Below are 24,272 nucleotides of genomic sequence, written 5' to 3'. Positions count from 1 at the left end.
ACTTATTAGGCTGATACATTAGTGAGCTGTTTTGATATCTTTCAGTGCCTTTTAAAATGCAGAGCTGGAGGCTTTATTATTTTATCCTATTTTCATCTATCATGCAGTGTGCCATATATATATATATGGGCCCTGATCACTGTCTGTATGAATACTAATTGGCCCTGTAAATGAACAGTTGCCATTGAATGAACAGTAGCCATTGTCTGCAGGTAAGGTTTGTTCTTGGGTTCTGCCTCCTGCAGTACTGTAGGTACTCAGAGTTTAGTGTAAATACGTCAATTTCCCTGAGAAGTTCTGAAAGGATAGTGGAGCAGATGTCGAAAGAAACATTCATGGTGTAAAGTCACGGGGACACACGGGGAGTTTGGGAGAGTTGGTGGGAAGAGGACTGTGCCAGTTACGAAGGGCCTGCTGGGGAGTACGTACAGCGCTGGTTGAGGTGGCTACTGTTCAGTCTGTGCTTTTGCAGAGCAGAGAGCAGCCAGGAACGACTGGGTGGTACGGTGGCTTATTTTAGTACACAAAGTCGCTTGCTAATAGAAAATGTGAATCAGCTGGTCCCACCCTGCTGCTGATGGATGGCTGGAGATTAGGATCGCTGAACTTAGGGTGTCTATTCTTGGCACCGATACAGGAAAATTTCATTCTCTGTTGAGTAAGGAAGCTTCCCCTCCTTACCTTCCCTGGGGATGCATAAAAAATAATAATAATTAAAAAAATACATGTTACCTTGACGAGAAAGTGAACTTTTCCTCCAGAGAATACTGCCAGGGAAAATTAGCTTCATAGCTTCCTGAAAGGCTGGGAGAGAGGGAGACGGGGGCATGTAATGTCCACCTTCCCAGGTTCAGCACGAGGTGGAAACATGCGCCCAGAGCTTTGTTGTCGTGGAATTCAGAAGCACCTGTTTGTAAAATGCTGCAGTCAAACTGATGTGGGCTCTCCCAGGCTCCCGCACTTGCTGCTAGAATTTAAATAAATTCCCAGCAGTTTAACTACCAGTTTACCCAGGAGAAATCAGGCTTTTATGGTTTGGCTTTTTGTTCCTATTCTGATTAATTTCAGAGCACTGATGGAATAGTAAGAACTATGAATTCATTATGTTTCAGCATCACAGTACTTCTGGTTTGTGCTTCTTGTGCATGGCACGCTCCTGGATTTCAAGGTTTGATTTTTTTTGTTTATTTCTTGTTTGTTTGAGTTTTTTAATAGAAGAGCAACATTTACTCTCAAAGATATTTTTGGTTCTCTTAAGAGCAAGTGTGACATTTTTGCTGTTTCACATGGAAATTAAATCCACAAACTGGGTACTTTTTTAAAGCAAAAATTCATACTTAAACTAGCCAGATGGTCTTGAATTAGTACATTTTAGTGCAAATTCACACATAAGCTTCTTGGCTTTTCTTATCTGCTCAAGTGGTGGCAGATGTTCTGCAACAATACCCTTGTGCTTCTTTTTGGTACCACTCACTGTTTTCTTAAGGTATCTTGCCTCAGTAATGCTGAGATGGAGTGGAGCACTGGAGAGAGAGAAGTAGAGCCTGACTACTGTTGTTCACCAGGATCTTCAAATTTACCTGTTTACAGCATATCCTTGAGCCTATTTTTTCACATCTTTGCTTATTTATCTACTGATTTTTTTTTAATAATTTGTTTTTAGATATTTATTACCGTAGCATCTGAGAAATTTGGCTTTTAAACATTTATCATGGGATGTTGAAGTCTAATGTTGTTTGGGGTACTGTATAGTGCAGGAAACTTGCTTCTAACTGTGCTGAGGTTTCATCTTGGTTATGAAAAAGTTGCATGATTCAAACTGCAGTTATGATTTTTATCTGATATTTTTGAGATGTTGTAGAAGTGTGTGAATGCTTCTGGTTGGCTTTAGACCAGATTTGTTCTGCGATTAGAATAAGCATTTAGGGGTTAGTTTTAAGGAAAATACAAACCTGCCATTCCATCAGAACTAAGGGGGCACTAGCAAAGGTTTGTGTTCACTTACTAGTCCAGTTTTCTCTTGCAGAGAAGACTTGAGTGAGGGGAGAATTTCAGTGGAGGGAAGTTCCTGTCAAGAGCATCTTTCTGGCTTGATTATGTGGAGGCAGAGACCGTTGCCCTCTGGAGACTTGGCTGTCTGACAAATGTACTTTCGGTAGGGGAAAGAGCTAGGCTGGCAGCAAGTGGCTTGTACTGATAAACCGGTAAAAAGCAAGGCTGAGAGTGCTATTGTGATCATCAGTGTCACTTTAAGGAGCGTGGTGTGGGAAACTTGGTGGAAAAAGGGCAAACGAGATACTGTGAAGAAAGTCTGTCCATCTGTATTGACACACAGCACTGGCTGGGTTTTGCGAAACTGCAGCAGATCAGCAGCCCCTGGAGTCGGAGACAAGCAAATTGTGCAGGTGAACGGCACCTGTTATCCTTGTGCTTCTAGAGACAGACTGCTCACCAGTCAGCTGGGCAAAGAGAACTTGAATTAATTCTAAACCCATCTCTGGAATATCTTCCTCTCTGGATTGTACCTCTCCATGGCACTGCAGAGTCTGACTCATGAGGCAGCTGCTCAGTTCCTGGGATAAATCCTTTGTATTTGTCAGCTTATTTGCTCTTTGGCTTCCATGGACATACAGGTTGAGTGCAGAGAGTTTAAACTGAAAGGTGAACTGTAGAAGTGCATCATGCTTTCCTGCATGACTCAGATATTCTGCCTGTTTTGAAAGTGTTTGCACAAGCAGGATTTATCTTGGGATGGTTGCCACAGGGTCCTATTGTGGGGGATGCTCGTAAATCAGTAGGTCAGTGACAGAAACAAAAGGATAAGAAAACTCTCTGCCTTACTTGCCTGGCACAAGCTGCGCCTTCTGCACTTTCAAACTCATGTAGTGAAAAATGTATGTCTGTCTCAGCTGTGATTGTTTCCTATTTTAAGCATAGCAGGATGTTTTCCTGGACTTGTCCTTCTTGAAGGTTTAAGAAGATTCTTTCTGTGTATTTCCAAGTTTTTTCATGTATTTTTTTCATTATTTGCCTTGCTCTTAGGCTTGATGGAAATCATGTTGCAGTTGTTTCTTTAGCAGTTTCCTTTTGCGTGTTACAGCCATGGGCTGTCCCTAGTTTTATTTGGGAACTGCGTTCCCAAATTTTGTGGGTTGCTGTATAGTGAGTATTCTTATTGAACTCATTCTTGTGGGGACTGAGCCATCATGTAACTGGCATGCTTAGTTTCTGGAAGGTGGAAGAACTTAATAACAATATGTTATTCAAACAATTGTTTGGATATTTATGTGATCTAAGTGGCCACAAGGAGAAAAGTATGGTGGAAGGAATAAGATGTGAAAGCAGGGTAGATTATCAAGATGTTTATCAGAGCGTCTCTTCTGAAGCCTGAATGGAAGAGAAAAAGCTTATCCTTCAGCATTTTCTAAAAGTGTTAGGGTTTGTTTTTTTTTTCCTCCTCTTACAGTAGGATAACAAGAGGTGTGTTAGAGCATTACCTGAGTGGACAAATGGAAGGTCTTTGTCACCATCGCTTAATGGATCTTTCTGGCCTTTCAGAAGAACAATGAGATGTTGTGGAGATGAGTACTAGTAGGCAACTGCAGCAAGTTTGAGAAGATAGTATTTAAATTTGTTGATGGCCAGCAGTGACCTAGACTAGGGAGCTAGACATTTCAAAAAGCAGCAATTGTGAAAAATGGTAGGTTTTTAAACAATTTTCAGTCATGTTTTGTCCTTCAGTTCCTTGTGGCTTTTTATGAATGAAAACACCAACATTTAGTTTACTTGAGTGTCAAGTTTAGAGTAGCTCAGCCACATGCTTACCCCAACTGCTGAAGGATGAAGGAGAAAGAATGAACTTGGCCATGAGTGAATAGGAACATGCACTGTGGTTTACTTAGAGGATGAGACCAGGCTTCTGGGAAGTTGTCTTTGCCTGGAGAGGCAGCACATTCCTGAGCAGTGGATCATGTGGGAGCAATACTGGTGGCTTTTTTTTTTCCTGAATCCTTTCTGGTATCTTATGAATAGTATCAGAATTTGCTTCACAGTTATGCCTGCACACTGAATTTGAAATATCTGCCACAGAAATACTGTTTCTTGAATTTTCTGTTGCATGGCTGCCATGCTGCTAGGAGTGGAGAGAAGTGAATTTTAGCCACTTAGATAGTTCTCCTATGTAACTTATGTCTAGATAAAGGATATTTCATTGGCTCACTAGGGCTGGTGTTTCTAATAATGGCACTGTTGTTCCAGCAGGATAGCAAGAAAGATACTGCATTAGCCCGTCGATGATGCTTTCTAGGTGATGGATCCTGTGTGCAGACTCCTACGGGCACACAGGGAGTGCCAAGGCCAAGCTGTACGGAGAGACCTGATCGAGTGCTGCCTGCGGGCACTGGCAGCGACCCGAGCTGGCTGTAGAACCTTCTGCGGCTCTAGCAAGGAGAAGTGGTGGATGTCGCTCCACCTACTGTAAACATGCAGACGCCACAATTAATATTTTTCCTGCTTTGAAGTCTGAACATGAGTTTGTTTGGTTCTGCTTGGCTGCTGATGGTATGCTAAATACAGTAATAATACAGAGATGAAGGCAATCAGGTGAATGAAAGTGCACAGCACATTCACTAGTTAAAATGCACTGTAAAAGAGGAATATAAAAGATGCCTTTATTGGCTCTTGTTTAGTTTTTGAGAATAGGGTTTGAGAAAGTTTAGTGTGGGAAGCGGAGAGCTGTATGCTCATTAAATAGAAATACCAGTTCTGTTAAACAGTACTGAGAAAAGAATGGTGATGTTTACTGACTTGACATAACGTATGGATTAACACGGTAGAATAAATTTGTCATAAAAGTGTACCAGCTAAGTCAGAATCTGCTTGCTCCCTCATATGAAAAGATTGGTATTTTGTTCACTCACCAACAAAAGAATGGCTTGTTCCACGTGACTGGGTAGTAGAATTTTGCAAGGTTTGAGTAACACCTATGGTTATTATTTATATTATTAAATTTAAAATGCAGACATGCTTTTGGGTCTTACAAGTGTATGGACAGCTGGTCTTGATTTTTCTGAGGTTGTGTAAGAGTCACCTGTGGGGGAATCGGTTTGTCAGCAAGGCAACCAATACACCATTTTATTTATTGGATACAAAAATAAATAAAGAATGTTACTTAGGTTGCAAAATCAAGCACTTGAAAGTTAGGAAATACCAGATTTACAGTTGCCTATGCAACATTAATTCTGTTCCCCTGTGCCTCTACCCTGTGTACTTAATAAGGCAGGGTTCCTGTGAAATTTTTTTGGATGTGGTCATGTAAAGACTGTATCACAAACCATATCAAAGAGGGACAGGAATAAGGTTGTATAGACATCTGGCATTTCTTAACTTCTTAAGTGCCCAATTCTGCAACTTAAATAACTTAGGAAATTACATTTATATAAAACCTAGGACTTTTTAAAGTAAAAAGGTAAAGTAAAACTGAACCTGTATATTATTGAACTGTAACCGTCCCTCTACTGTACGCCTTCCCTGAGATTTGAGCTAGAAATACTCAGCAGCGTAGCATGGGCTTGCATCGCGTGATACCCCAAACCTCGTTAACCAAAGGGCAGAAGGAAACTGTTGGTCGAGAGCTGTCGGGCTTCGGGCCGGGCATCTGCCCTCCAGAGGGGGATCATCAGGGCAGGGGAGGGAGCTGGGGTGTCTGTGTTTCCACGCAGGGCCTTCAGAAGGGCATGTGAGTCCCTGTCAAGAGTCAGCCCTCTCCCTCAGCATCAGTTGCTTCTGGCAGCTCTTGGCAGGCCTGTCCTCATTGCCAGCTTATTTTCCAGTGAGGGCTTTGTAAGCCTCTCTGCTTTGTTCCTCTCCGTCCTCCCCAAGCTGTTTGTGGGCGGTTGCCTCTAGAAACAAATTAACTAACTGCCACTGTACTTGGCCTGCTGCTACGTGCCAGATCTGTGCGCTGTTCCACATGAAACTCGCCAGGTCTCACTGATGGTTCCTTTTGGATGTTGAAGATCTCAGAACCTGAGATGGCCCCAGTTGACATCGTTGGAGAAAGCGCCTGAGTGTTCTTAAGCCACGGGCATAACGCCGGAGGCTTTCTGGCTGCTCAGAACTGCAGCCTTGGAGGAGCCCTCTTCATCTTGGCAATCTTCTCTGAGCAGTTCTTACGAGACTTCTGCTCTACAGAACAGCCTCTCTTTCATGGTTTGTGCTTGGATAATAAGCATTACAGGGTTTTTAATCTTTGTAGCGTTTCAAGCCAGGGCTGGCAGATCTGGAGATGGAGGTCCTGAGCAGTACGCTATATAGTAGGAGTCTGTAGCCTCCTCTTCCCTCTCTGATGATGCTTTTATTACATAAAAGGAACACACCATAGATTGGTGTAAAGCTAATAAAATCATGACACCAAGCGGTTTCTCCTCACTTAGTAAAATGGATGTGTCATTAACTAGGCTGTGTCAGGAATTTAGTGCCTGTGGGTTTTTTGGGGGGATATTCAGCCCTTCTAAACTTTGAGTAGAGATGAAGGAAACTTGCACTATAAAGGTGCTTAATGAAGTTGTGCTCTGTTTGTACCCTCTGTGTGCCTGGATAATGCAGATTTGTATGTATAGAGCTTTTAAAATCTAAACCAATTGGGTTATGCAGCTCTTACTATTTGTCCTAACTCAATACTCAAGACCATTTTCCACTGCTGTACTGGTTTTAACCAGGCTGTAGGGATGGCAAAACTCTCAACGAAGAGGGAGGGCATTTATAGCTGCTTGCTAGATATTGTCCAATATAATTGGCCCTTTACTGAGAAAGGATGTTTTGTGGATACAAGAAACAGGCTGGGGAGAGATGGGACAAATACTTGGAAACCCAAGTCAGTGGACATGCGGAGATGTCTGTGAGATGGCTTCTTGCTCGATTGAAACAGCAGTAATAAGGCATGAAGTACTGAAGGAGATAACTTTTCTCCTATGTTTCTTCCTTCTGGGTGGAGGTTCAAAGGCAGAAGTTCAGTTTGTTCACTTGGAGGGTGGTGAGGAAGAACATCTTTAGAGCCCAACGTGTAACTGCGAGCTGCTAGTGCTGGAGGGACTTGCAGGAAGACAAGCCTTTAATACTTTGATGCTGACATAAGCTTGTAAGGAAACGGTGTGGCTGACCGAATCATCTTTCTTTGTACCAAGTTGTTCACTCAGATCTCGGTAACAAACTGTAAGCTAGAACAGTCTTTGGAGAATCAGAAAAGCTGCAAACCCCATTGTCGGTGAAATCCTGAGTTCTTTCACCCTTTCTGTGGTCTCATGTACTATCGTTTTCTCAATGCACAAAGCCATGTTTTTAAAAGAAGAGGAATTTACAGCCTCCAGAATATTCCAATTTCTGACAGAAATGGAAAGTGCTTGAAACTGTTTTCTAGAAATAAATGAGCTGTCACCAATCATGATGAAGATGTCTCAAGTGTACTTCGGAAAAAGTACAAAAAAGTAATAAAAATACTTCGTATTTTCAGCGTTAGTCATAGGTTCTTTTTGTTCTTCTCCCCCTCCTGTTGTTTTCTGCTTTGGTTTCACTGGGCCAGTTATCAGTTTGCTGAGGATAATCCTCATAACTGTTTTTATCCTTTTAATAAAGATGTTTTATTTCTATTTAAAACCACATACTTGTAGATTAAATCAGGAAAGGTAATTCTTTTCTCTCTGTTTCTCTTTCTAGTACTGAATATTCAGTGCTTCTACTTTCTCTGTCTCAACCCTTTTCTTACTTCCTGTCTCATTCTGGCACTGCTTTCTTTCCTCCTGCGTGTTTCTATTCTGTCCTACAGATATGTTAAGACATGGAGTTATTTGCTCTCAAAATGTGTGTGATGAATTGTTCGGAGGTGTTCAGAAGATGGTAATTTTGGAGTTACCTTAATGAGGGTGGCTTAACAGGCTGGACAGTGTAGCTTGCCATCCCAGCTCAAAGGGAGACAGCAGAGTTATTTTTTTCTTGGAATTATACCATAGTTTGCGCTGAATACCAACATGTGTAACGTTAACCGTGGTTTTGCAAACGATACAACGTACCTTAAGTCGTGCTTGCACGGAGAGTGTGAGGTGGTTAATCTTTTCTGTGAAGTTCTTGGTGTTAGCTAAACCCTTCTGTGCATCTCTGGCACATATTTCACCTGTGGTTATAAAGTGCTGTTTATTTTTTTCCTGCAAACACGAAAGCCAAGTGGGAAGGGATATTTCATAAACTCTGTGCTGTTGTGTCCTCTGGTCTAAGCCATAAAACAAGAGTAACAGAGACATTCCCTTTGAACTTGAAATCCCTTTTTAAGCTGCTGATCTAACCTAAGTGAGAGGGGGAGACTATACTAGCCAGAAATTTTTTCTCTTCTGGGTATTTCTTCCCCCCTGCCCCTTTTTTTTTAACGTCCTTAAGCGAGTTTGATTCTGCACCTCTGCCCATAAATTTAAAAAAATATTATCGTAATGTAGGTCAGTGAACTGAAACGCCACTGTACACCACGGGGGATTAAAGTCAGAGAGGCAGCCCTCTCCCACTCCTGCTAGGTCGTATGACAATATAAACAAGAAGTGCAAGGAGCCTTCAGCTTTTTCTTGCCCTAATCCTTTGTTTATGCAGCACTTAAACTGACTTTCAGGGTCGTCTCTGTCTGGCATTAAAGCCCTAAAGCTTTTTGAAGTTTCCCTGAAGTTAATAAAATTAGTCTGCCCTCATTGCTAGGCCCCTTGCTGCTGCTTCAGAACAGACTGCGTATCCCTTACTGTCTTTGCGGCATTTGGCTTTTTAAGTTAATAATATTTTATAACAAAAAAGAGAGTGTTTGAGAGGAAAGCGGAAAGATCTCCCAAAAGACTGTTCAGCTAGCAGGCAAAGTGATTGCCATTGTAGATGTTCTGAGAACTCAGAGGGGATTAACTTAAAATCCAGTGATTGGAGGTAAATTGCTGGTAAAGTAATTGGAAGTGTTGAGTTTCAGTTGAAGAGAACAACATCCATTTGTGCCTTTTTATTAAGCAAGACTACAACAAAAATTTTGATTTTTATTTTTCTGTCATGGTCTCGGAGTTGGGAAAATGAGGTTTCCTACGTAGAATTGTCTCCTTCACCCATCCGCTTAACTGCAAAGACTGAACAGTTATCTTGGGTCTTGTTACATCAGACATTCTCTTATTATTTAGTCTTCTTCAGGGGTAAATTGTGATAGGCTAACTGAGGGGACGGACAGCACAGGGTGGGATGGATAGTATTTAACATATGAGACTTCGGATCATAAGGGTTTTATTCCAAACAGCCACTCAGGCAAGTCACTGATCGCTTATTATCTCAGTAATGCTAGAGCAGTTGTTTTTCTAATGGCCTATAGAGAAGCCCAAGGAATAATGGTGATATGCACAAAAGGTATTGATCAGCTGAAGGAGAGGTTTGGGGTTGGCTTTTTTTTAACACTTTGTTGGAATGAAAGGAACAGTGCAGCTGGAGCCCTTGGTTGTTTTCCTAAACTGCGTGTACAGGAGCAAGATCCTAAAAACCACATTTACTTATGGAGGGGGTTTAAATCAATACAACGTACCTAAATGGTGACAGATTTTGTTGTTGTTATTAATTGCAGGTTGTTATTACCAATTTACTCAAAGGTATGTGATGCCTCTAACACTGGTTCATAGAAATCACTGAGTTTTTTGTGACAGCCTTGACCGAGAAAATCAAAACTAAACCATGCCAGCCTAATATGATGGCTCACCCTTTAATTCCATTTTTAATTAAGTTAAAGATAACTTTGAAGTGCTCTTAGAAAAATAAAAGACATTTATGATGTCTTTAAAGTTGTTTTCCTGTGCCATTTTGGGGGACCGCTACAAAAATAATAGATACAGGAAAGATCTGTACTGCAGTGTGAGAGACTATTTCAAATGCAGGGGTAAGAGGCACGTAGCCAGTGGTAGAGGAGAGGAATGTTCAATTTTGAAATTCTTGTTTTAGGAATAAAAGATTTATAGGAAGAAGTAATATTTTTATTTCACCAGCTAATGCAACTGGAAAAATGAAGGTTTTGAGAATGTAAGTGCACTTCAAGTTGAAATGAACAGCTGCTTTTTCTGCTAGTCTTCTATTTCAGACCTGAAGAAGAGCAAGCATGCCTTAAAGCTTATCTTCCTCCTCTACCACCACCTATTGTCACTGGCTCGAAGAAAAGACATTATTCACTTTTAAATTTAAGCCAGAGGTTGCCAAACAGTGATACCACTGTTAATGGTTCACAAGCTATTTTGAAGCAGTGCTTGTTGAGGTGGTGGGAGAGGACAGACACACCAAAAAACCTCCAACAAACCTCTTAAAATAAAAAAAAAAAAAAAGCCCAGAAGGAAAAAAACCAACAACCCAACCAGGAATGTGACCTTTTGGGAAAGGATGAGGGATGGATGTTCAGGCAGCAAATACTGATACACGTGAATGCTTCTGCATATACAGCCTTGCCTCTGCACCCAGCTGGGAGTGGGGCTGCCCGTAGTCTTCTCCACGTGAAAGAAGCAAGAAGGGCTGTAGACATTTCTCATCCGGCACGTATGTGTGGTCTGGGACAGGGTGAGGTCCTACCAGTGCTTGGTAATACTGCACAGCCCTTTCAAGGCTGTTTACAGCTGAGCAAGTAAATCCCATTTAAAATAAAAATTAAAGTTCTGATGCTGGATTTACTGCTGTACTGAGATCGATGTTAAAATAGAGGTATGTGTATGCAACAAAATAGTAAACAATGGTAGGGATTTGAGCCTCTCTATGCACCAGTGTTTATGGAGGAAGCTTCAGGGAGGGTGAGAGCTTAATAAACCATCAATGCTTTGACTCATCATTTGAACGGAAAAAACAGGGGTGTTCAAAATTGGTTCTAGTTCTTTGCTGTTCTAAGTCATTTTGGTCTTTGAAACTCTTAGGTTTATCTAAAAATTGCTCCTTGGATAAGAAGGGCAGCAGCAGCTTTTGCCACCAAAAAAAAAAATATTGAAAAGATTTAAGTAATATCCCCTTATTTCTTCTGGTAAGTAAATAAATGTTCTTGCTGCAGCTACGAGGTAGAGTAACTCCAGGCATTAGGTGTACAAGGATATTCACACCTACAGGATTAGGTTCACTTGACTGCACCTTATACTTTGTAATGCCGAAGGGGAGGGTTGTTTATCTTGCCTTACCCACCAACCTTGCTGCCTCTTGTTCCTGATAGCTTAATTAAGAATTCAACTTAGAATGGGTCTTCCCACTGGGTTACAAACCTTGAAATTAAAATTGGATACAATGGCCATAAGACTTTTAGTTTGACAAATCAATGTGTGTGTAAAGGTGAATATTTAAAAGGCTCTCTTTAGAAACTCTGAGTAATTCTGTCATTTCTGTCGAAGTGTAGCTGTTGGAGTGCAGGTCTGGAGCTGAGAGACAGAGAATGTTTATGTAGGTGATAACGTACTTAGCTGTAGGATAAGTAATGGAATAAACTTTTGTGAATGTAGGTACTTAAGTGACTTTCTATGAAAGATTTCAAAGCAGAAAAAATATTTTAATTAACTCATCTTTACAGCATGTTCCTATGCAGGTTTGTTCTTCCTATATTCTGAGAAAGGATGTAAAAGCAGAAATATATTGACAAATTATTCTATGGTTTTAGACACAAATTGCCTTAAACTCAGTAGTTTAGATGGCTCATCTAGAATTTCATTTCAGGGGTAAATGATTTTTCAAGAGCAAGGTGATAGAACTCACCAAACTTAGTGTATCTCATAGGTATAATTTTTCTTGTTACTTTAGATTGTGGACTCATGAAATCTTGTTTCTTTTGCAGGTGATGGATGATTACAGTGTGATTGGTCGTTCGTTGTTTAAAAAGGAAACGAACATACAGATTTTTGTGGGTCTAAAAGTCAAGCTATCTACAGGAGAGGATGGAATAATAGATGGTGGTTTTGGGCAAAGTGGTAAATTTAAAATCCGAATTCCAGGTAAGTGCTTCTCAATTAACAAATACTGATATGTGTCAAGTGTACAGGATCTTTCCAAGTTGCAAGTCTGAATGTTACGTGTAGTCTGCTGAAGTTCTGAAATCAGCTCGTACCCGGTTGGATTGTACCTCTTCTAATGAAATGACAGTGTCCAGGACTTCCGTTGTGAGACTAAATGGCCTGAAGCCACATCTCTTGTGTCAGTGAACTCAGGTCTCAAAATGACTTCTTGTTGAGTGTCAGTAGCACAGAAATCATACTCTATCCAGAAAGGTTTGTGGCAATATATCCTTTCTCAACATACGTGTGATTTGCACCAGAGCCCCCCTGAAAAAATAAAAGAAAGCAATCTTGCAATCATTTTTACTTGTAGCTACTGACTAAATATAGTATAGTGGATGCAAATTCCTTAAATTGGCTGTGTTCTGCATGTTATTACCTAACTTGCCTTCAAGCAAAAACTGCATGATAAATGAGTTTTTGGACATATTAAGTTTTATTTTTATTGCTTGTGTCTCCTGGTTTTACATTATATATTATTGTATTTTTCATCCTTGGTGAACTAGAGCAAGGATTTATGCCTCCTTAGGTTAGAGCATGGGGAAAGATGGGTGCTAGAGTTTAAACATCATTTGTTTTGGGTTTTTTTCCCCCATCTTTTAAGGTAGGAAAGTTGTTCTGAGCCTTTTCAAAGGTGATACATTTGACTCGGATCTTAGAATAAGATTTTAACAATACTAGGAGTATTTCTGTATTTCTGTAGTGTCTTCAGCCCATTTGTCACTAGTTAATCCTCCACCCTCTTAGGGAGATGGGTGAGATTCTTTCTGTTGTAAAAGTGGAGAAAAGAAATCATAATGTTCTATAACAGCAAACAATCATGTAGCATTTGATCTATAGAGAAAACTGCATTTCCTGATTTCTTGCTGAAGGCCACTGTTTTTTCAGTTTAAGGCTCGATGCAACTGTGCCGATTTTGACCGTCGGCAAATTTCCTTCTGCCTACTGCAAGATGCAAGTTTCTGACGAGACAAAACCCCTTGTATATTCTGGCCTAGTTGTAATTCCAGATTTGTCACCAAATGCTAGACTTTGCAAGTAGATCTGAAAGCCTAATTAGCAAGCACAGTGCATATTTAAAGAAAGAAGTTGCACCAGATGTGCACTTTGTGTTTTCTCATATACAAAAGCTTTTAAGCATTTACCAAGAATAGGTACCTTTAGGTAGGTGGTGAAATGATGTGTAAATGACCTTAACACTGAAAAGGGTTCAAGCTTAAAATCAAGATGATATCTTGCTTAAAAATATAGTGTTCTTAGTAGCTTTTTTCTCCCAGAGGCAAAAATATGATGAAAGAGTAGCAGGAGGATTGTGTTTGTGTTGCCATTTCCATGTTTTGGATGGAGAACTGGTTCTTCATGAGATGAGGAGAATTCTAATAAGAAATCTTTGTCACAGTGGTTGTGAGCAGGAACTACAACTACAAACTGCTGTAACATAAAGAAAATCATAGAGAGATTTAGAATATTGATTTTTATTTTTTTTTTTTTTACTTTGTATATTGAGCTAGTGGGAAGAAATTACACTCTCATCAAGGTGTTCATTAGATAATCTTGCTTATACTCTGATGAGTCTATGAAACAGAGGACCTTTATATTTTGTTCTTTCAAAAAGAAGAATATGTAGCAGAATACTAGAATTTAATACCTCTCTGAGGTAGGCAAATAGTAGAACTTAGACTTGCTTTGCTTTAGTCTGAGTCAAACTTGAGTATTCGTGTTGTCTGGAAGGAAGAGGCAATAAGCTCAATTAGCTCAAGCTGAATATTAAACAATGTGTGGTTAGCAGGGGAAAGAAAGTACAGAATCTGGAAGGGCCTAAAACCCTGTGTCTTTAAGAGTTGCAGAGATTTGTATGTAGGGGGAGGGCTATTGCTGTGATGCTGTTTAAGTCAACTGCAGTTCACATTCCTTTGTTAGGTCAGTGTTGCTTTTTTAATGTGTCTGCATCCTGTTTGTGGCTTTTTTTTTTTCCCCTATTAAATTTAACTGATCAGACTCTTCTCTCCCTTTCTCCCCCATTTTTCAGCCTTGCCTCCTCTCATATAGTCTCTCTTAATGATTTCTTTTGTGAAGAGCTCTTTTTAATTTTCCTGAAGTTATTTTCCCGCGATTCCTTCACAAATGTATGGGGGAGTGAGAGGGAAGGGAAGGAAATGAAGCATGCAAGTTGAAAACTGCCTTGGACTGCCTCAGCCTGGCAGTCAGTCACTCCTCTCCTGTTTAACACCAGTCTTAACCTCTGGAATTGAATAGCTGGTTTGGGTAGTTAACCTGATGATAGTAGAGGGCTGGTTTTAGAAACAAACCTCTCCAGAGCAATAAAAATCAGGTAGGTGTGCTGGAGATTTGTGTCCTGACCTCTTAAGGCGGTGGCAGGCTCTGGTGTGCCGCGGGTGTCCCAGGGTCCTGCTGGTGCCAGCAGCCTCCATAGACTCATAGAATTGTCAGGGTTGGAAGGGATCTTAAAGATCATCTCGTTCCAACCCCCCTGCCATGGGCAGGGACATCTCCCACCAGATCAGGTTGCCCAGAGCCCATCCAGCCTGGCTTTAAAAACTTGCAGGGATGGGGCTTCCACCACCTCTCTGGGCAACCTGTGCCAGTGTCTCACCGGTTCTCTCATGGGGAAGAACTTCTTCCTAATGTCCAGTCTGAACTGATCCATCTCTGGTTTTAATCCTTTTCCTCTAGTCCTATCACTACCCGACATCCTAACAAGACCCTCACCAGCTTTCTTTTAGCCCCCTTGAGATACTGGAAGGCCACAATAAGGTCTCCTTGGAGCCGCCTTTTCTGCAGACTGAACAGCCCCAACTCTCTCAGTCTGTCTCCAGCATGGGGCCTGCTCACTCGAGCGAGTGTTGGGCTCCGCGAGTGTTGTTCCATAGTCACTTGGAAGTGCCTGGTGTTGGCCTGTAGATCACAGCCTAGGAACGCTGTTTTACGTTGTCTGTGGGTTGAAACTTGGCAGATCTTATGACTGGGAATGGCAGAACGTGGATCTGTTTCTTATTCTGGCACTGCTTGTGTGCAGCAATAAGCTAGATAATTCTATCTGCTCTTCTGCTCTGTGAAACAAGGATAATTACAATCCATTCTGGAAAGAAAAATTTAAAAAAAAATTGATTTAGATTTATTCCAGACTTGGAGCATTAATATTTCTTGAAAAGGCTTAATTATCTATCTTTACAGTAAAAAGCACATCTAGAGTACAGCATGCAATTGGAAGTTCCTCAGTCACTGAAAGATGTCAGCAGTTTGGAAGAAATTCAGGGAAGAGCAGCAAGAATGCTGGAGAGGCTGAAGGGATTGATTTATGAGGGAAAGAAGATGAAAAGAAATGCATGAAACTTGGCTAAATTATGTCTAAGTGGGAGATATGATTATCTGCAGTATTTGAAGAACATAATGGGGAAGAATCCCTTAGGGTGGTCCAAGGAGGTAGAAGTAAAGCTAATAACATGAAATAAAGCAAAGCCTGACTTGACTTCTGAGAGATGTTATTTAGCAGAGTTTTCGTGCACTGCCAGATCCTCTTTGCAGAGGAAGATGATGCAGTTCCATTTTGAGAATACTCCCATGTCTGGATGTTTGCTTGTGCCCGTGTCAGGGTAAAATGGACAGGGAGCAGGGTGGTAGAAAGTAGGAAAATGTATTTTTCATCTTATTTCTGGTTTTGTGTTCAGGCATGCCTTTATAGCTTGAATGACAAGGTATAACCTACTTTCTAGACTGTTTACAGCAGTGTCTAGTTTAATTAAAAAAAAGTATTTGCTGACGGATCTGCTGTTCTGTAGGACTAGCTTGTGGAGCTGTTTGTGCTCAAGCTGAGGAAGAAGTTTCAAGGCACGTTGATTGACAAGATGACGCTTACTTTCCCATCTGGTTGTATGATCAAATACACAAAAAGGGCGACATAATCTCCGAACTCACAAGAGAGTTTTGCTTAGTTTAAGAAGCTGCTTAGAAAACAAACAGGATTTGAAAGCCAGTTTAACTACAGTGCTTTGTAAGTTAAGCTCGTGTGTGTGAGGGAGCGAGCTACTTGAAGTGCTTCTTGCTGAGGTGGGTGATATGTGGCAGCTGTTTTACTTGTAAATGGGAACAGGGCATTATATAGTTGAGGTAAACGAGTGAAAAGTATTGTTCACCTTTTGAAATCAAGAAGTTTGGGGGGCCGGGAACTGTATGTTTAAGTGTCTTATTCTAAAGAAGGCAAAAGCTAACAATGACAGTCTTTGGAATAGGCTTATTTCAACGTACATTGCACCTAGGAATGTCATGCTGGCTGATAAGAATTTCAGAGAAAAGTTCAGTGAATTGTTTGAATAACTTAGTGTGAATTGTGGATTTTGTTTAACTGTCACACAGGAATTGACCCTGTACAACTCTGCTTGATTTGCAAAATCATGATCTGTTGATGTGTCTCATGACATCTGTTAAAAGATTGCCTCTAGATATGCCCATTTCATTGGTGTCGACATGTTGCATTTGTCTTGGTTTTAATTATTGTAAAATGTAGCAACTTTTTAAGTCTATCCAGAGCATATGTGATATTTCAGGCATAATCCACTTTCTGTCTTTGCCTTTACTATCTAGTTGCTAGTAAAGCATTTGTCCTTTCTGAGGCGCTGCGGTGTGTTTGACTGCAATTCTTCTCTTTTTGACTCAATACAGGAAAAATTGCTATATGTGAGTCGAGTTAAAAGCTGCCTTGTTTCTTAATGCAAAAGAAGCGGTGCATATCCAACACCTGTAACAGCAGAACACGTTTCTGAATTGAGTAAATTCAAATGTAATAAAAGGCACACTTTTCATAAGAAGAGATACAAATGAGAATATTAGAATACAAGCTTTTTGGCTTTGCTCTTCTTTTACATGTACAGGATAAAGAGTAGTTTTAAGTTTCTTAAAACAGGTGAAGCCAAACTTTTTTATGACCTTGCCTTTTGTTGCTGGTAACTTTTTACCTTGAATTTATAAGTGTTTTTTGTGTATGAGAGCGAGTCTGTTTTCACTGTTTCCACTGCTTGTCGCGATAGAGGGGTTGAATGTGCCATAAAAGTCTCCTCTGAAGTACGAGCACGATGTGCTCCCTGGTTCAGGGCCGACAATGCCTCTGGGATCCTACAGCGTTAGTATCAGCTGACATAAGGTGTTAAGAATTACGCATTGTGCCTTATTCTTGAGAATCCCTCGTATTCCGATGTATGAAATTAACAGTAGACATTCAGAATATTTTTCCCCTTTAGTACATTGTGGAGATGGTGTGTCTTTTGGTGTTTTTGTATTTTGCCACATACGTTTTTAATTGGATGGGATCCCACACTGGCTTGCCAAGTGGTCAGTGACATGATGTGAAAATATAGGAGCTGTAGGTGAACAGCACTACTCTGCATAATTTTAATTCCAGTTAAAAATTATGGTTTTAAGTGGGGTTTGGATCAGTTATTTTTTTTTAGCACTCTACTTAAGCAAGGAAGTTGAATAGAAATTTAGTAGCGTGAGAGGAAATTGGAGTTATGCAAAGATGGAAAAATGCACCAGTAAAATAATTTGTGTATTACATTATTTTTAGAATTCCTTTTTTGGAAATAGCTTGTGTTCTTATTTATTTATTTATTTTAAATTATTTAAGAAGTGTCTCACGTTCTTAAGGTAGCTTTCGCCATGCCACTGTAGCAGGCGTTTATGGAGTATTAGTTACAGATTTTTTTAATTTTAATTTTTTAATTATTTTTTTTAAGCAGCAGTAGGAGACAAGCTTTAAATACTTGACTAGATAAATGTCATGTTTGTAATTTTGTAATTTGGAAGGTAGTCCTTACTGACATCATCAGGAATGGGGCAGTCTAAACCTTTTCATTTGACTGAGAACAATTAAACCTCCTGTCACTGAGCAGCATACTTTTTGTGGGAGATCTTGACATTTGGAATTCTTTGCTTGTGTTGCATTAAAATAGGATAATCTTCTTCTCTTAGGCCAAATGAAATTTAGGCACATTTAATGTCCATGCTTGCCGAGCCTGGCTCCTCTTTTAATAAAAGAAAATAACAAATTGTTGGCTGCAAGGGCCTGGTGGGTTGCCATCCCTGTCAGTATCAGGTGAGGCTGAGCAGGGTTTCACTCAAGAGGAAACACAAAAGCCCAAGGGCAATGGAATCTGTGTCACCGTGTTTTATTTAAAAGCTGGAGATTAGCTCTGCTTGTTCTGTCACAGTCTCTCTTCCCCTACCCTCTAAAGCAAACAAAACCCAAAATCCTTAAGGGGTACTTGAAGCATAAATCTCCTTCTCTTCTTTTTGTGAAAGCTGGCTAGTGCAGTATGGACAGAGGCTGGGAGAGGATTGGTGCCAGGGAAGCATCGCTTCCCTGTATGATCTCCTCTGGAGCGGATTAAACTGCAGCCATGTGCAAGTCCTGGTGACCACATAGGAACTAGGAGTTTGTGCTGCATTTATGACAGAAGATTGGCCTGAAGGAGTCAAGCCTACCTTTTAGGAATGACATCCTCTAAGCCTGTATTGACCTTTGGGGCTGAATATCCAGATTTATTGACCTTAGAGTGTTTTCTGTGTGGAATGGAGGTCAAGAATTGTGCATGTTCCTTCTGAATGAAAACAAGGAAGTGTTAACTAATTAACTGGCTGTCTGCCTCATTCACGTTAGTATCAGTAGGTCCTGGTCTTGGCTGTAGTGACAGAATTGCAGGACTATGTCTCTAAACATAGAACTTTGAAGGGTGAGGTGCTGATGGTAAGATTGGTTTCAGAGGCAGCTGCTCACTGCACACTAGAGTGGATGCTGTGCCCAGGGGAGGTCAAGGCTCTTCTCTGGATTTCAGGTTGCCAGTGGAGTGTCAGTTCAGCAGTGCGCTCTTCTGGGATCAAGCAGACACGGATTATGGAATTATCAGGCATCAGGTCGTGTAGCAGAACTTGATTGCTTCTGTGGATAAAAAAGGTCAAGCTCCTGTGTAAGTCCTTGTGTTGGGTACAGTGTGGGCTACACAGTGGTCTTCTGGATAATTGAAAAAAAACGAGATGGAGGTTTGGTTGTGTGTGTTTGTTTGTTTCCTCCTGCACACCCTTTCTATTTCTGCGCAAGGGCAGCTGCAGGAAGGCGCCATTAACACAACGGAAAGACCATTGGTGGGTCTGCACCGTATGATATAATCCCAGTGTTTCTTCCCTACTCATCACATACACCGATAACCATCACTCTCCCCTTGGGAGGTCTTCAGGAAAATGTCACGTAGCTCTTTGACCACTGGTGGTAAAGAGCATTGTGCACTGAACCCTTTTCCCTACCCTGAGTATCAAAGCACCTTATGCTTGCACTAGCCTGAGCTCAGCCTCAAAGCAAACCCAGCTTTAACTCTCAGCTTTGCTGGCTTTTTTGTTTATGCTTAGGTTATCGTTTCTGTGACTTCTACTCTGCAGAGCATGTTTTTGTGAGCTTTTTATTTGTATTTTGAAAGCACTAAAGATGTAGGCGCTGCCTTAGTCTAAAGAAAATTACTTTGAAAAGACAAGTATTAAGGTGGTGAAGTTTAAGCATTTAACACTTCAGGATATAAAAAGAGTATTATAATTACCTCTTCTTTGTGAGATGCCTTCTGATAACAGGTCCAATTGCGTGGTTGCATTCCCCATGCTGACACACATAAGGAAAATGTTGCTGGTTTTGGGTGATGCTTCTTAATGGACCTGTTGTCCTGTTGTGTGGTTTGGTTTTTTTTCCTCTTCAGCAAGTAATCAGCTCTTATTTTTTGCACTTCACTGGAGTCTTGCTGTAAATATGAATTAATTATTTGTACAATTTAAGAAAAAAATATCCTATTAAGAAAAATAATTCCAGCAGATGGAACGGGTGTCTTCCACAGAACCTCTACCACTCAAGAAATGAAAAAAACCCCAAACCCCACAACCAAAAAAAAGCCACTCCAACCTGGCAATCACTTAGATATATTTCCTTCTCTTAATATGAGCTTCCAGTCTCCATCTTCATGTAGACTAGTTTTTCTGTTAATGCTCTTACCTTTCTCCCATTTGCTTCTGTAGTTTATTCCAGTCTGCCACTGGCCCTGCCTGCCCATCTTGATCTTCTCAAGTCTTGTGCCAGTCACAGCTTGCTTTGCCCTCAAGTCTTCCTGCCGGCACCTTCGGTTTGCCTCAGGCATGTGCAGGGTAGAGGGGATTTGTTTCTGACCTGGGGATGCTCTAGTGTTGTTATTTTGTAAGCCTTTGAAAGGAAGGACTGAAAGGAAACTCGAGTCTAGCTCTGTGCTCGAGATTGCCCTCTGCAGGTGGAGGCTGTCGAGAATCGAGCTGCCAAAATAATCTTTTCCAAGTGCCCGCTAGCTTACAGTTTCCTTTTATGCCTCCAAGAACACCAATTGCTCTACTAGTAGCCTGAAGTTAAGTTTCAAATCCCTGTTGCAAAATAAAAAGATGCTATAGCTAGAATTCGTTTATCTTGAGGATAAAACATGGATCTGATAGTGTTGGGAGAGTTTGGGAGATGACTATGGGTTTTTACCAGTATTTTGAAACTGAACAATTGTTATTTCAGTTGGCAATGACATTGGTAGTCAGCTGTCCAAAGTACTCACAGTGGTAAGCTCCCAAAGAATGATTTTTCTTTTATTAAAAAAAAAAATGTGTAAAGATTGTTTCTTTTCTTAGATAAACTCAGATCATATATATAAGATTCTTCTAAGCCACAAGAGCTAGATACATAAATTAAACAAACTGAGATCTACACTCAGTTGCATATTTCTGGGATCTGGGATTTCGAAAGAAGTTCACTTATCTTGAGATTTGTGGTAAAACTGAGAGCTGGTAGTGCTGCTGCGTATTATAACCTTACTTCTGTGTAGGGTCTCCTGTGGTCATAAGTCTTTCCAGCTAATCCAGGCTTTGTTGTTGTGGGGGAATGTAGTTATTGTGGAAAGTTGCATTCCCTGGGAGAAAAGGAGCATCTTACGTATTCAGGGCTGCTACTTTGCTGAATTTTTAATAATTACAACAGCAGCTGTAAGCTACTTGGACCCTATTGCACAGCCCAGATCACTGGCAGGACATGTCTGGAATTGCTGTAGCTGAGCAGGCTCTTCTGTTCTCAGCTTGTATTTGCCATCACATCACCACTAATCACTTGTCTAATGACCTTTTCCAAATTATCTAATATCTTTTGGTTTCGTACTGCCGTCAGGTAAACCAGCCCATTAGACTCCCTAACACGCTTAGGAAATCCTTTGTCAAATGGACTTCTACTGAAGGTTACCTTCCTGAAGGAAAAGTGGGGGGAGAATCACCGTGTTGGTGTGTAGCAACATTAAATATTCAAAATGAGGAAATGAACAAGCTTATTTCCCCTATAAAAGTAATCCTACTCTATTTTGTGTATTTGCTAGTTGCAATATTTCCATAAACATACCAATGCAGAATAGAACTATACTCAAGTTTTAACATTGTCATTTTGGGATGTTTTTCACTCTACGTGAAGATGCCTTGCTACAGTCACTACAGACCAAATATCCTGTTCCTTAAAGACCAATTTCTGCATTTAATTTTGACTTCGCTGGGGTTATGCTGCTGAAATTGCAAACAAGTTGGATTAAATGACACAACCACTCCTGCTTTGTTGAAGTACTATAGAAGTTTAGTGTGCTACACATTATGCATGTAAGGGCAGGATGCACGTGCTGCCTTCTGTTTGTTTTTTGTTGTTGTGCTTTTTATGTGTTTCATTTTGCAAATTCAATACACTGTAGTTACTTCAATGTATGTGAAATAAACATTTATTTTCTTAAGAAAGAATATCGCTAACAGTTTTTTTATTATATGTCTGTACCGTTTGGCTGAGCAACCTTAGAGCACGGAAAAATAATAATCCTGTAATACCTTATCTCTCTTTGAGCAAATGGGAATATCCTTTTTTAATTATTATTTAATTCTCATCTAGTTCAACATAAGAACCTTTATGCTTCCCTCTACAGATTTAGGATGCTTCAGTGTGTGCCTTGAAAAAAATGCTGAAGGGACCAAGTATGGTTTCTTCTGAAGAGTAACAAAATACGTATGTCTGATAAAATTTTGTATGGGTTCACTACTGCTCAGCGAGGTGTTGTCCTTTTGGGAAGGAAAGGCCCTTTTTCTTGGTAAGGACTTAGCTGATGTCAGTCCAGCTAAAAGGGAGGGATCCAGAGGTTCGCTGTAGACTCAGTTATGAGCCTGAACTGTCAAACTGTGATGCTCTTTAAGGTGATCATTATATGGTCCAAAAAAATGTACTGGGGACTTTATGTTTTATAATGGCTTCTTTTTTCCTTGAGATGTTTAAGGTGCTTTCTCCAGGAGCCTTCTTGTTTACGTAGAGCAAGGAAGTGGTGATGGAGATCTTGTTGTCAGTTCTGTAGTTTATACAACACCAAAGGAGGAATTCTTTCCTTCACTTGTGTTTCTGCTTTCTTGTGTGCAGAGTAGGATGCTGCCAGCTTTGAATGTTACAATCTTCACTGATGGCTTTGCAGTATTTGGGTGGAAAATACTTATGTTCCAAGCCTTTGCAGAATTTAACTTTGATATTATTAAACGTCTCCACAAGGGTAGCTCATACCTTCAGATTGCCCTCTGGCAATGAAGCATCTCTCGCTTTCTGTAAACTGTTTGTGCTTATTTACTTGATTTTGATCGTTCCTCCCTTGGGCCTTTCACCTTCCCTTTCCACTGGTGTTTGTTCTGTGTCTTTTTGAAGTCAGAGTAAAAACACACACCATGGGGGCTTCCTGGAGGCGCAGAGCTTTGTGGTTTGCAGACTGTAGGCTATTTGAAGTATTGACTCGCACCAGTGGCCGGTGCTTAGTGGGTGAGAACTGTTGTGTGACAAGGACGTTAACCTCAAGAGGTTGATCCATGTTTTGAGTTTGGGGAAAAAAAAATAGTTGTTCTTAACAGTATGCATTGATTTCAAGGAAGTCTGTGTGAAACATTCTTGGGTTTGTGTTTTCACAAAGGAATTGCAGTGTTTAATAAAGAATAGGAAATAACTGGAGCTTCAATAGACCTGTTTTGGTGGGGGGGCCTGTGCTAACATGATTTTGTATAATATTATGCATAAGCAACAAAAATGTTTCCTGCCTGTAACTACAGTATTATGGCAGTTAAAAAAGCTGCAGAAAATACTTCTTATTCTAGGTATTAAGTAATATTAAAGTTATAGGTAAAGCAGAGAAAACCACCATCCTGCATAGAAAAATCTTCTATATGATATCTGAGGTTGTAACTTCAGTCATCACAATTCCATATTGCATACTTTGGGGCTGTAGGTTTTATCATAATAGTTGTTTGGTTTGGGTTTGTGTTTTTGGTGTTTTTTTTTTTAAACATCTGAGTCCCCAATTCTCCCCATTTTTTTTCCCCTTATCTCCCCCAACTACTCCAAATTGGGAATTAAAGACAATTGAGTAATTTATAGAACCTGTTGTTCCTGTTTACAACTGATGAGCTACCCAGTTACATATTTCTGGTTTCTTACCCTAATCTATCTCTCCTGTTCCCACTTGATTCCCTCTCTATTTGGCATTTACTTTTTCTTCCTTCTACAGCCCCTTTCCCTTCCAAACATCCTTGCCTACACTACCCTAAGCAGCCTCAGCCACTTGTTTTTTTTTTCTTATAGTAAATACATTAACAGATGTAGAACCCTCACCTGAGAAAATAGACACGTGCCTGTCCTGTCAATTATTTTCTTGTTTCATCCTAAACTGTCTCTTTGTATATAAATGAAGAACACTGCAATGAAGAGCATTGTTTGTATGGTACAAGCCTTTGCTGTCCACCTGAGTATTTTTAATTTGGTACGTGGTTTTGCTGCCAGGTATGTATTAACTTCTGAAGGTATTTGTCTACCTTCTCAGTTTTCTGTCTGTGAAAGAACAACAACGTTCCTTTTTTTTCTAATTTGACCGGTTAATGTACGGGCGTGTTGGGCAAAGGGGCTGTTTGCCTGGGTGTTGCTGAAGTACCTGCTCATCAGGATTGATACTAAAACATGAGCAATATGTACTTGTTTTCTTTGATTGCAATGAATTATCTTTTCAAGCTAGCACAAGGGTAACACGGGCTGCGCCAGGCAGCGTGTGCCAGGTAACACTGCAGGCGTGAGAGAAAGACAGACATTTTCAAGGACTGCAAACGTGCTAA

At 40.4% G+C, this 24,272-nt stretch overlaps 1 protein-coding gene across 1 annotated transcript in view; it reads left to right on the top strand.

Moving 5' to 3' along the window:
- The window catches only part of EEFSEC (eukaryotic elongation factor, selenocysteine-tRNA-specific), a gene marked incomplete at its 5' end in the record, with an annotated part of 54,797 nt that overhangs the window by 2,865 nt on the left and 27,660 nt on the right, over positions 1-24,272 (top strand). The window contains one exon of the mRNA XM_009867454.1: positions 11,843-11,999. Within this exon, the coding sequence (XP_009865756.1) occupies positions 11,843-11,999 (157 nt within the window). The remainder of the gene's footprint in view (positions 1-11,842; positions 12,000-24,272) is intronic.

Source organism: Apaloderma vittatum, unplaced genomic scaffold (assembly GCF_000703405.1).
Source record: "Apaloderma vittatum isolate BGI_N311 unplaced genomic scaffold, ASM70340v1 scaffold9144, whole genome shotgun sequence".
NCBI lineage: Eukaryota > Metazoa > Chordata > Aves > Trogoniformes > Trogonidae > Apaloderma > Apaloderma vittatum.
Note: the sequence above shows the minus strand (reverse complement) of the source record. Positions and strands in the feature narration are given on the sequence as shown.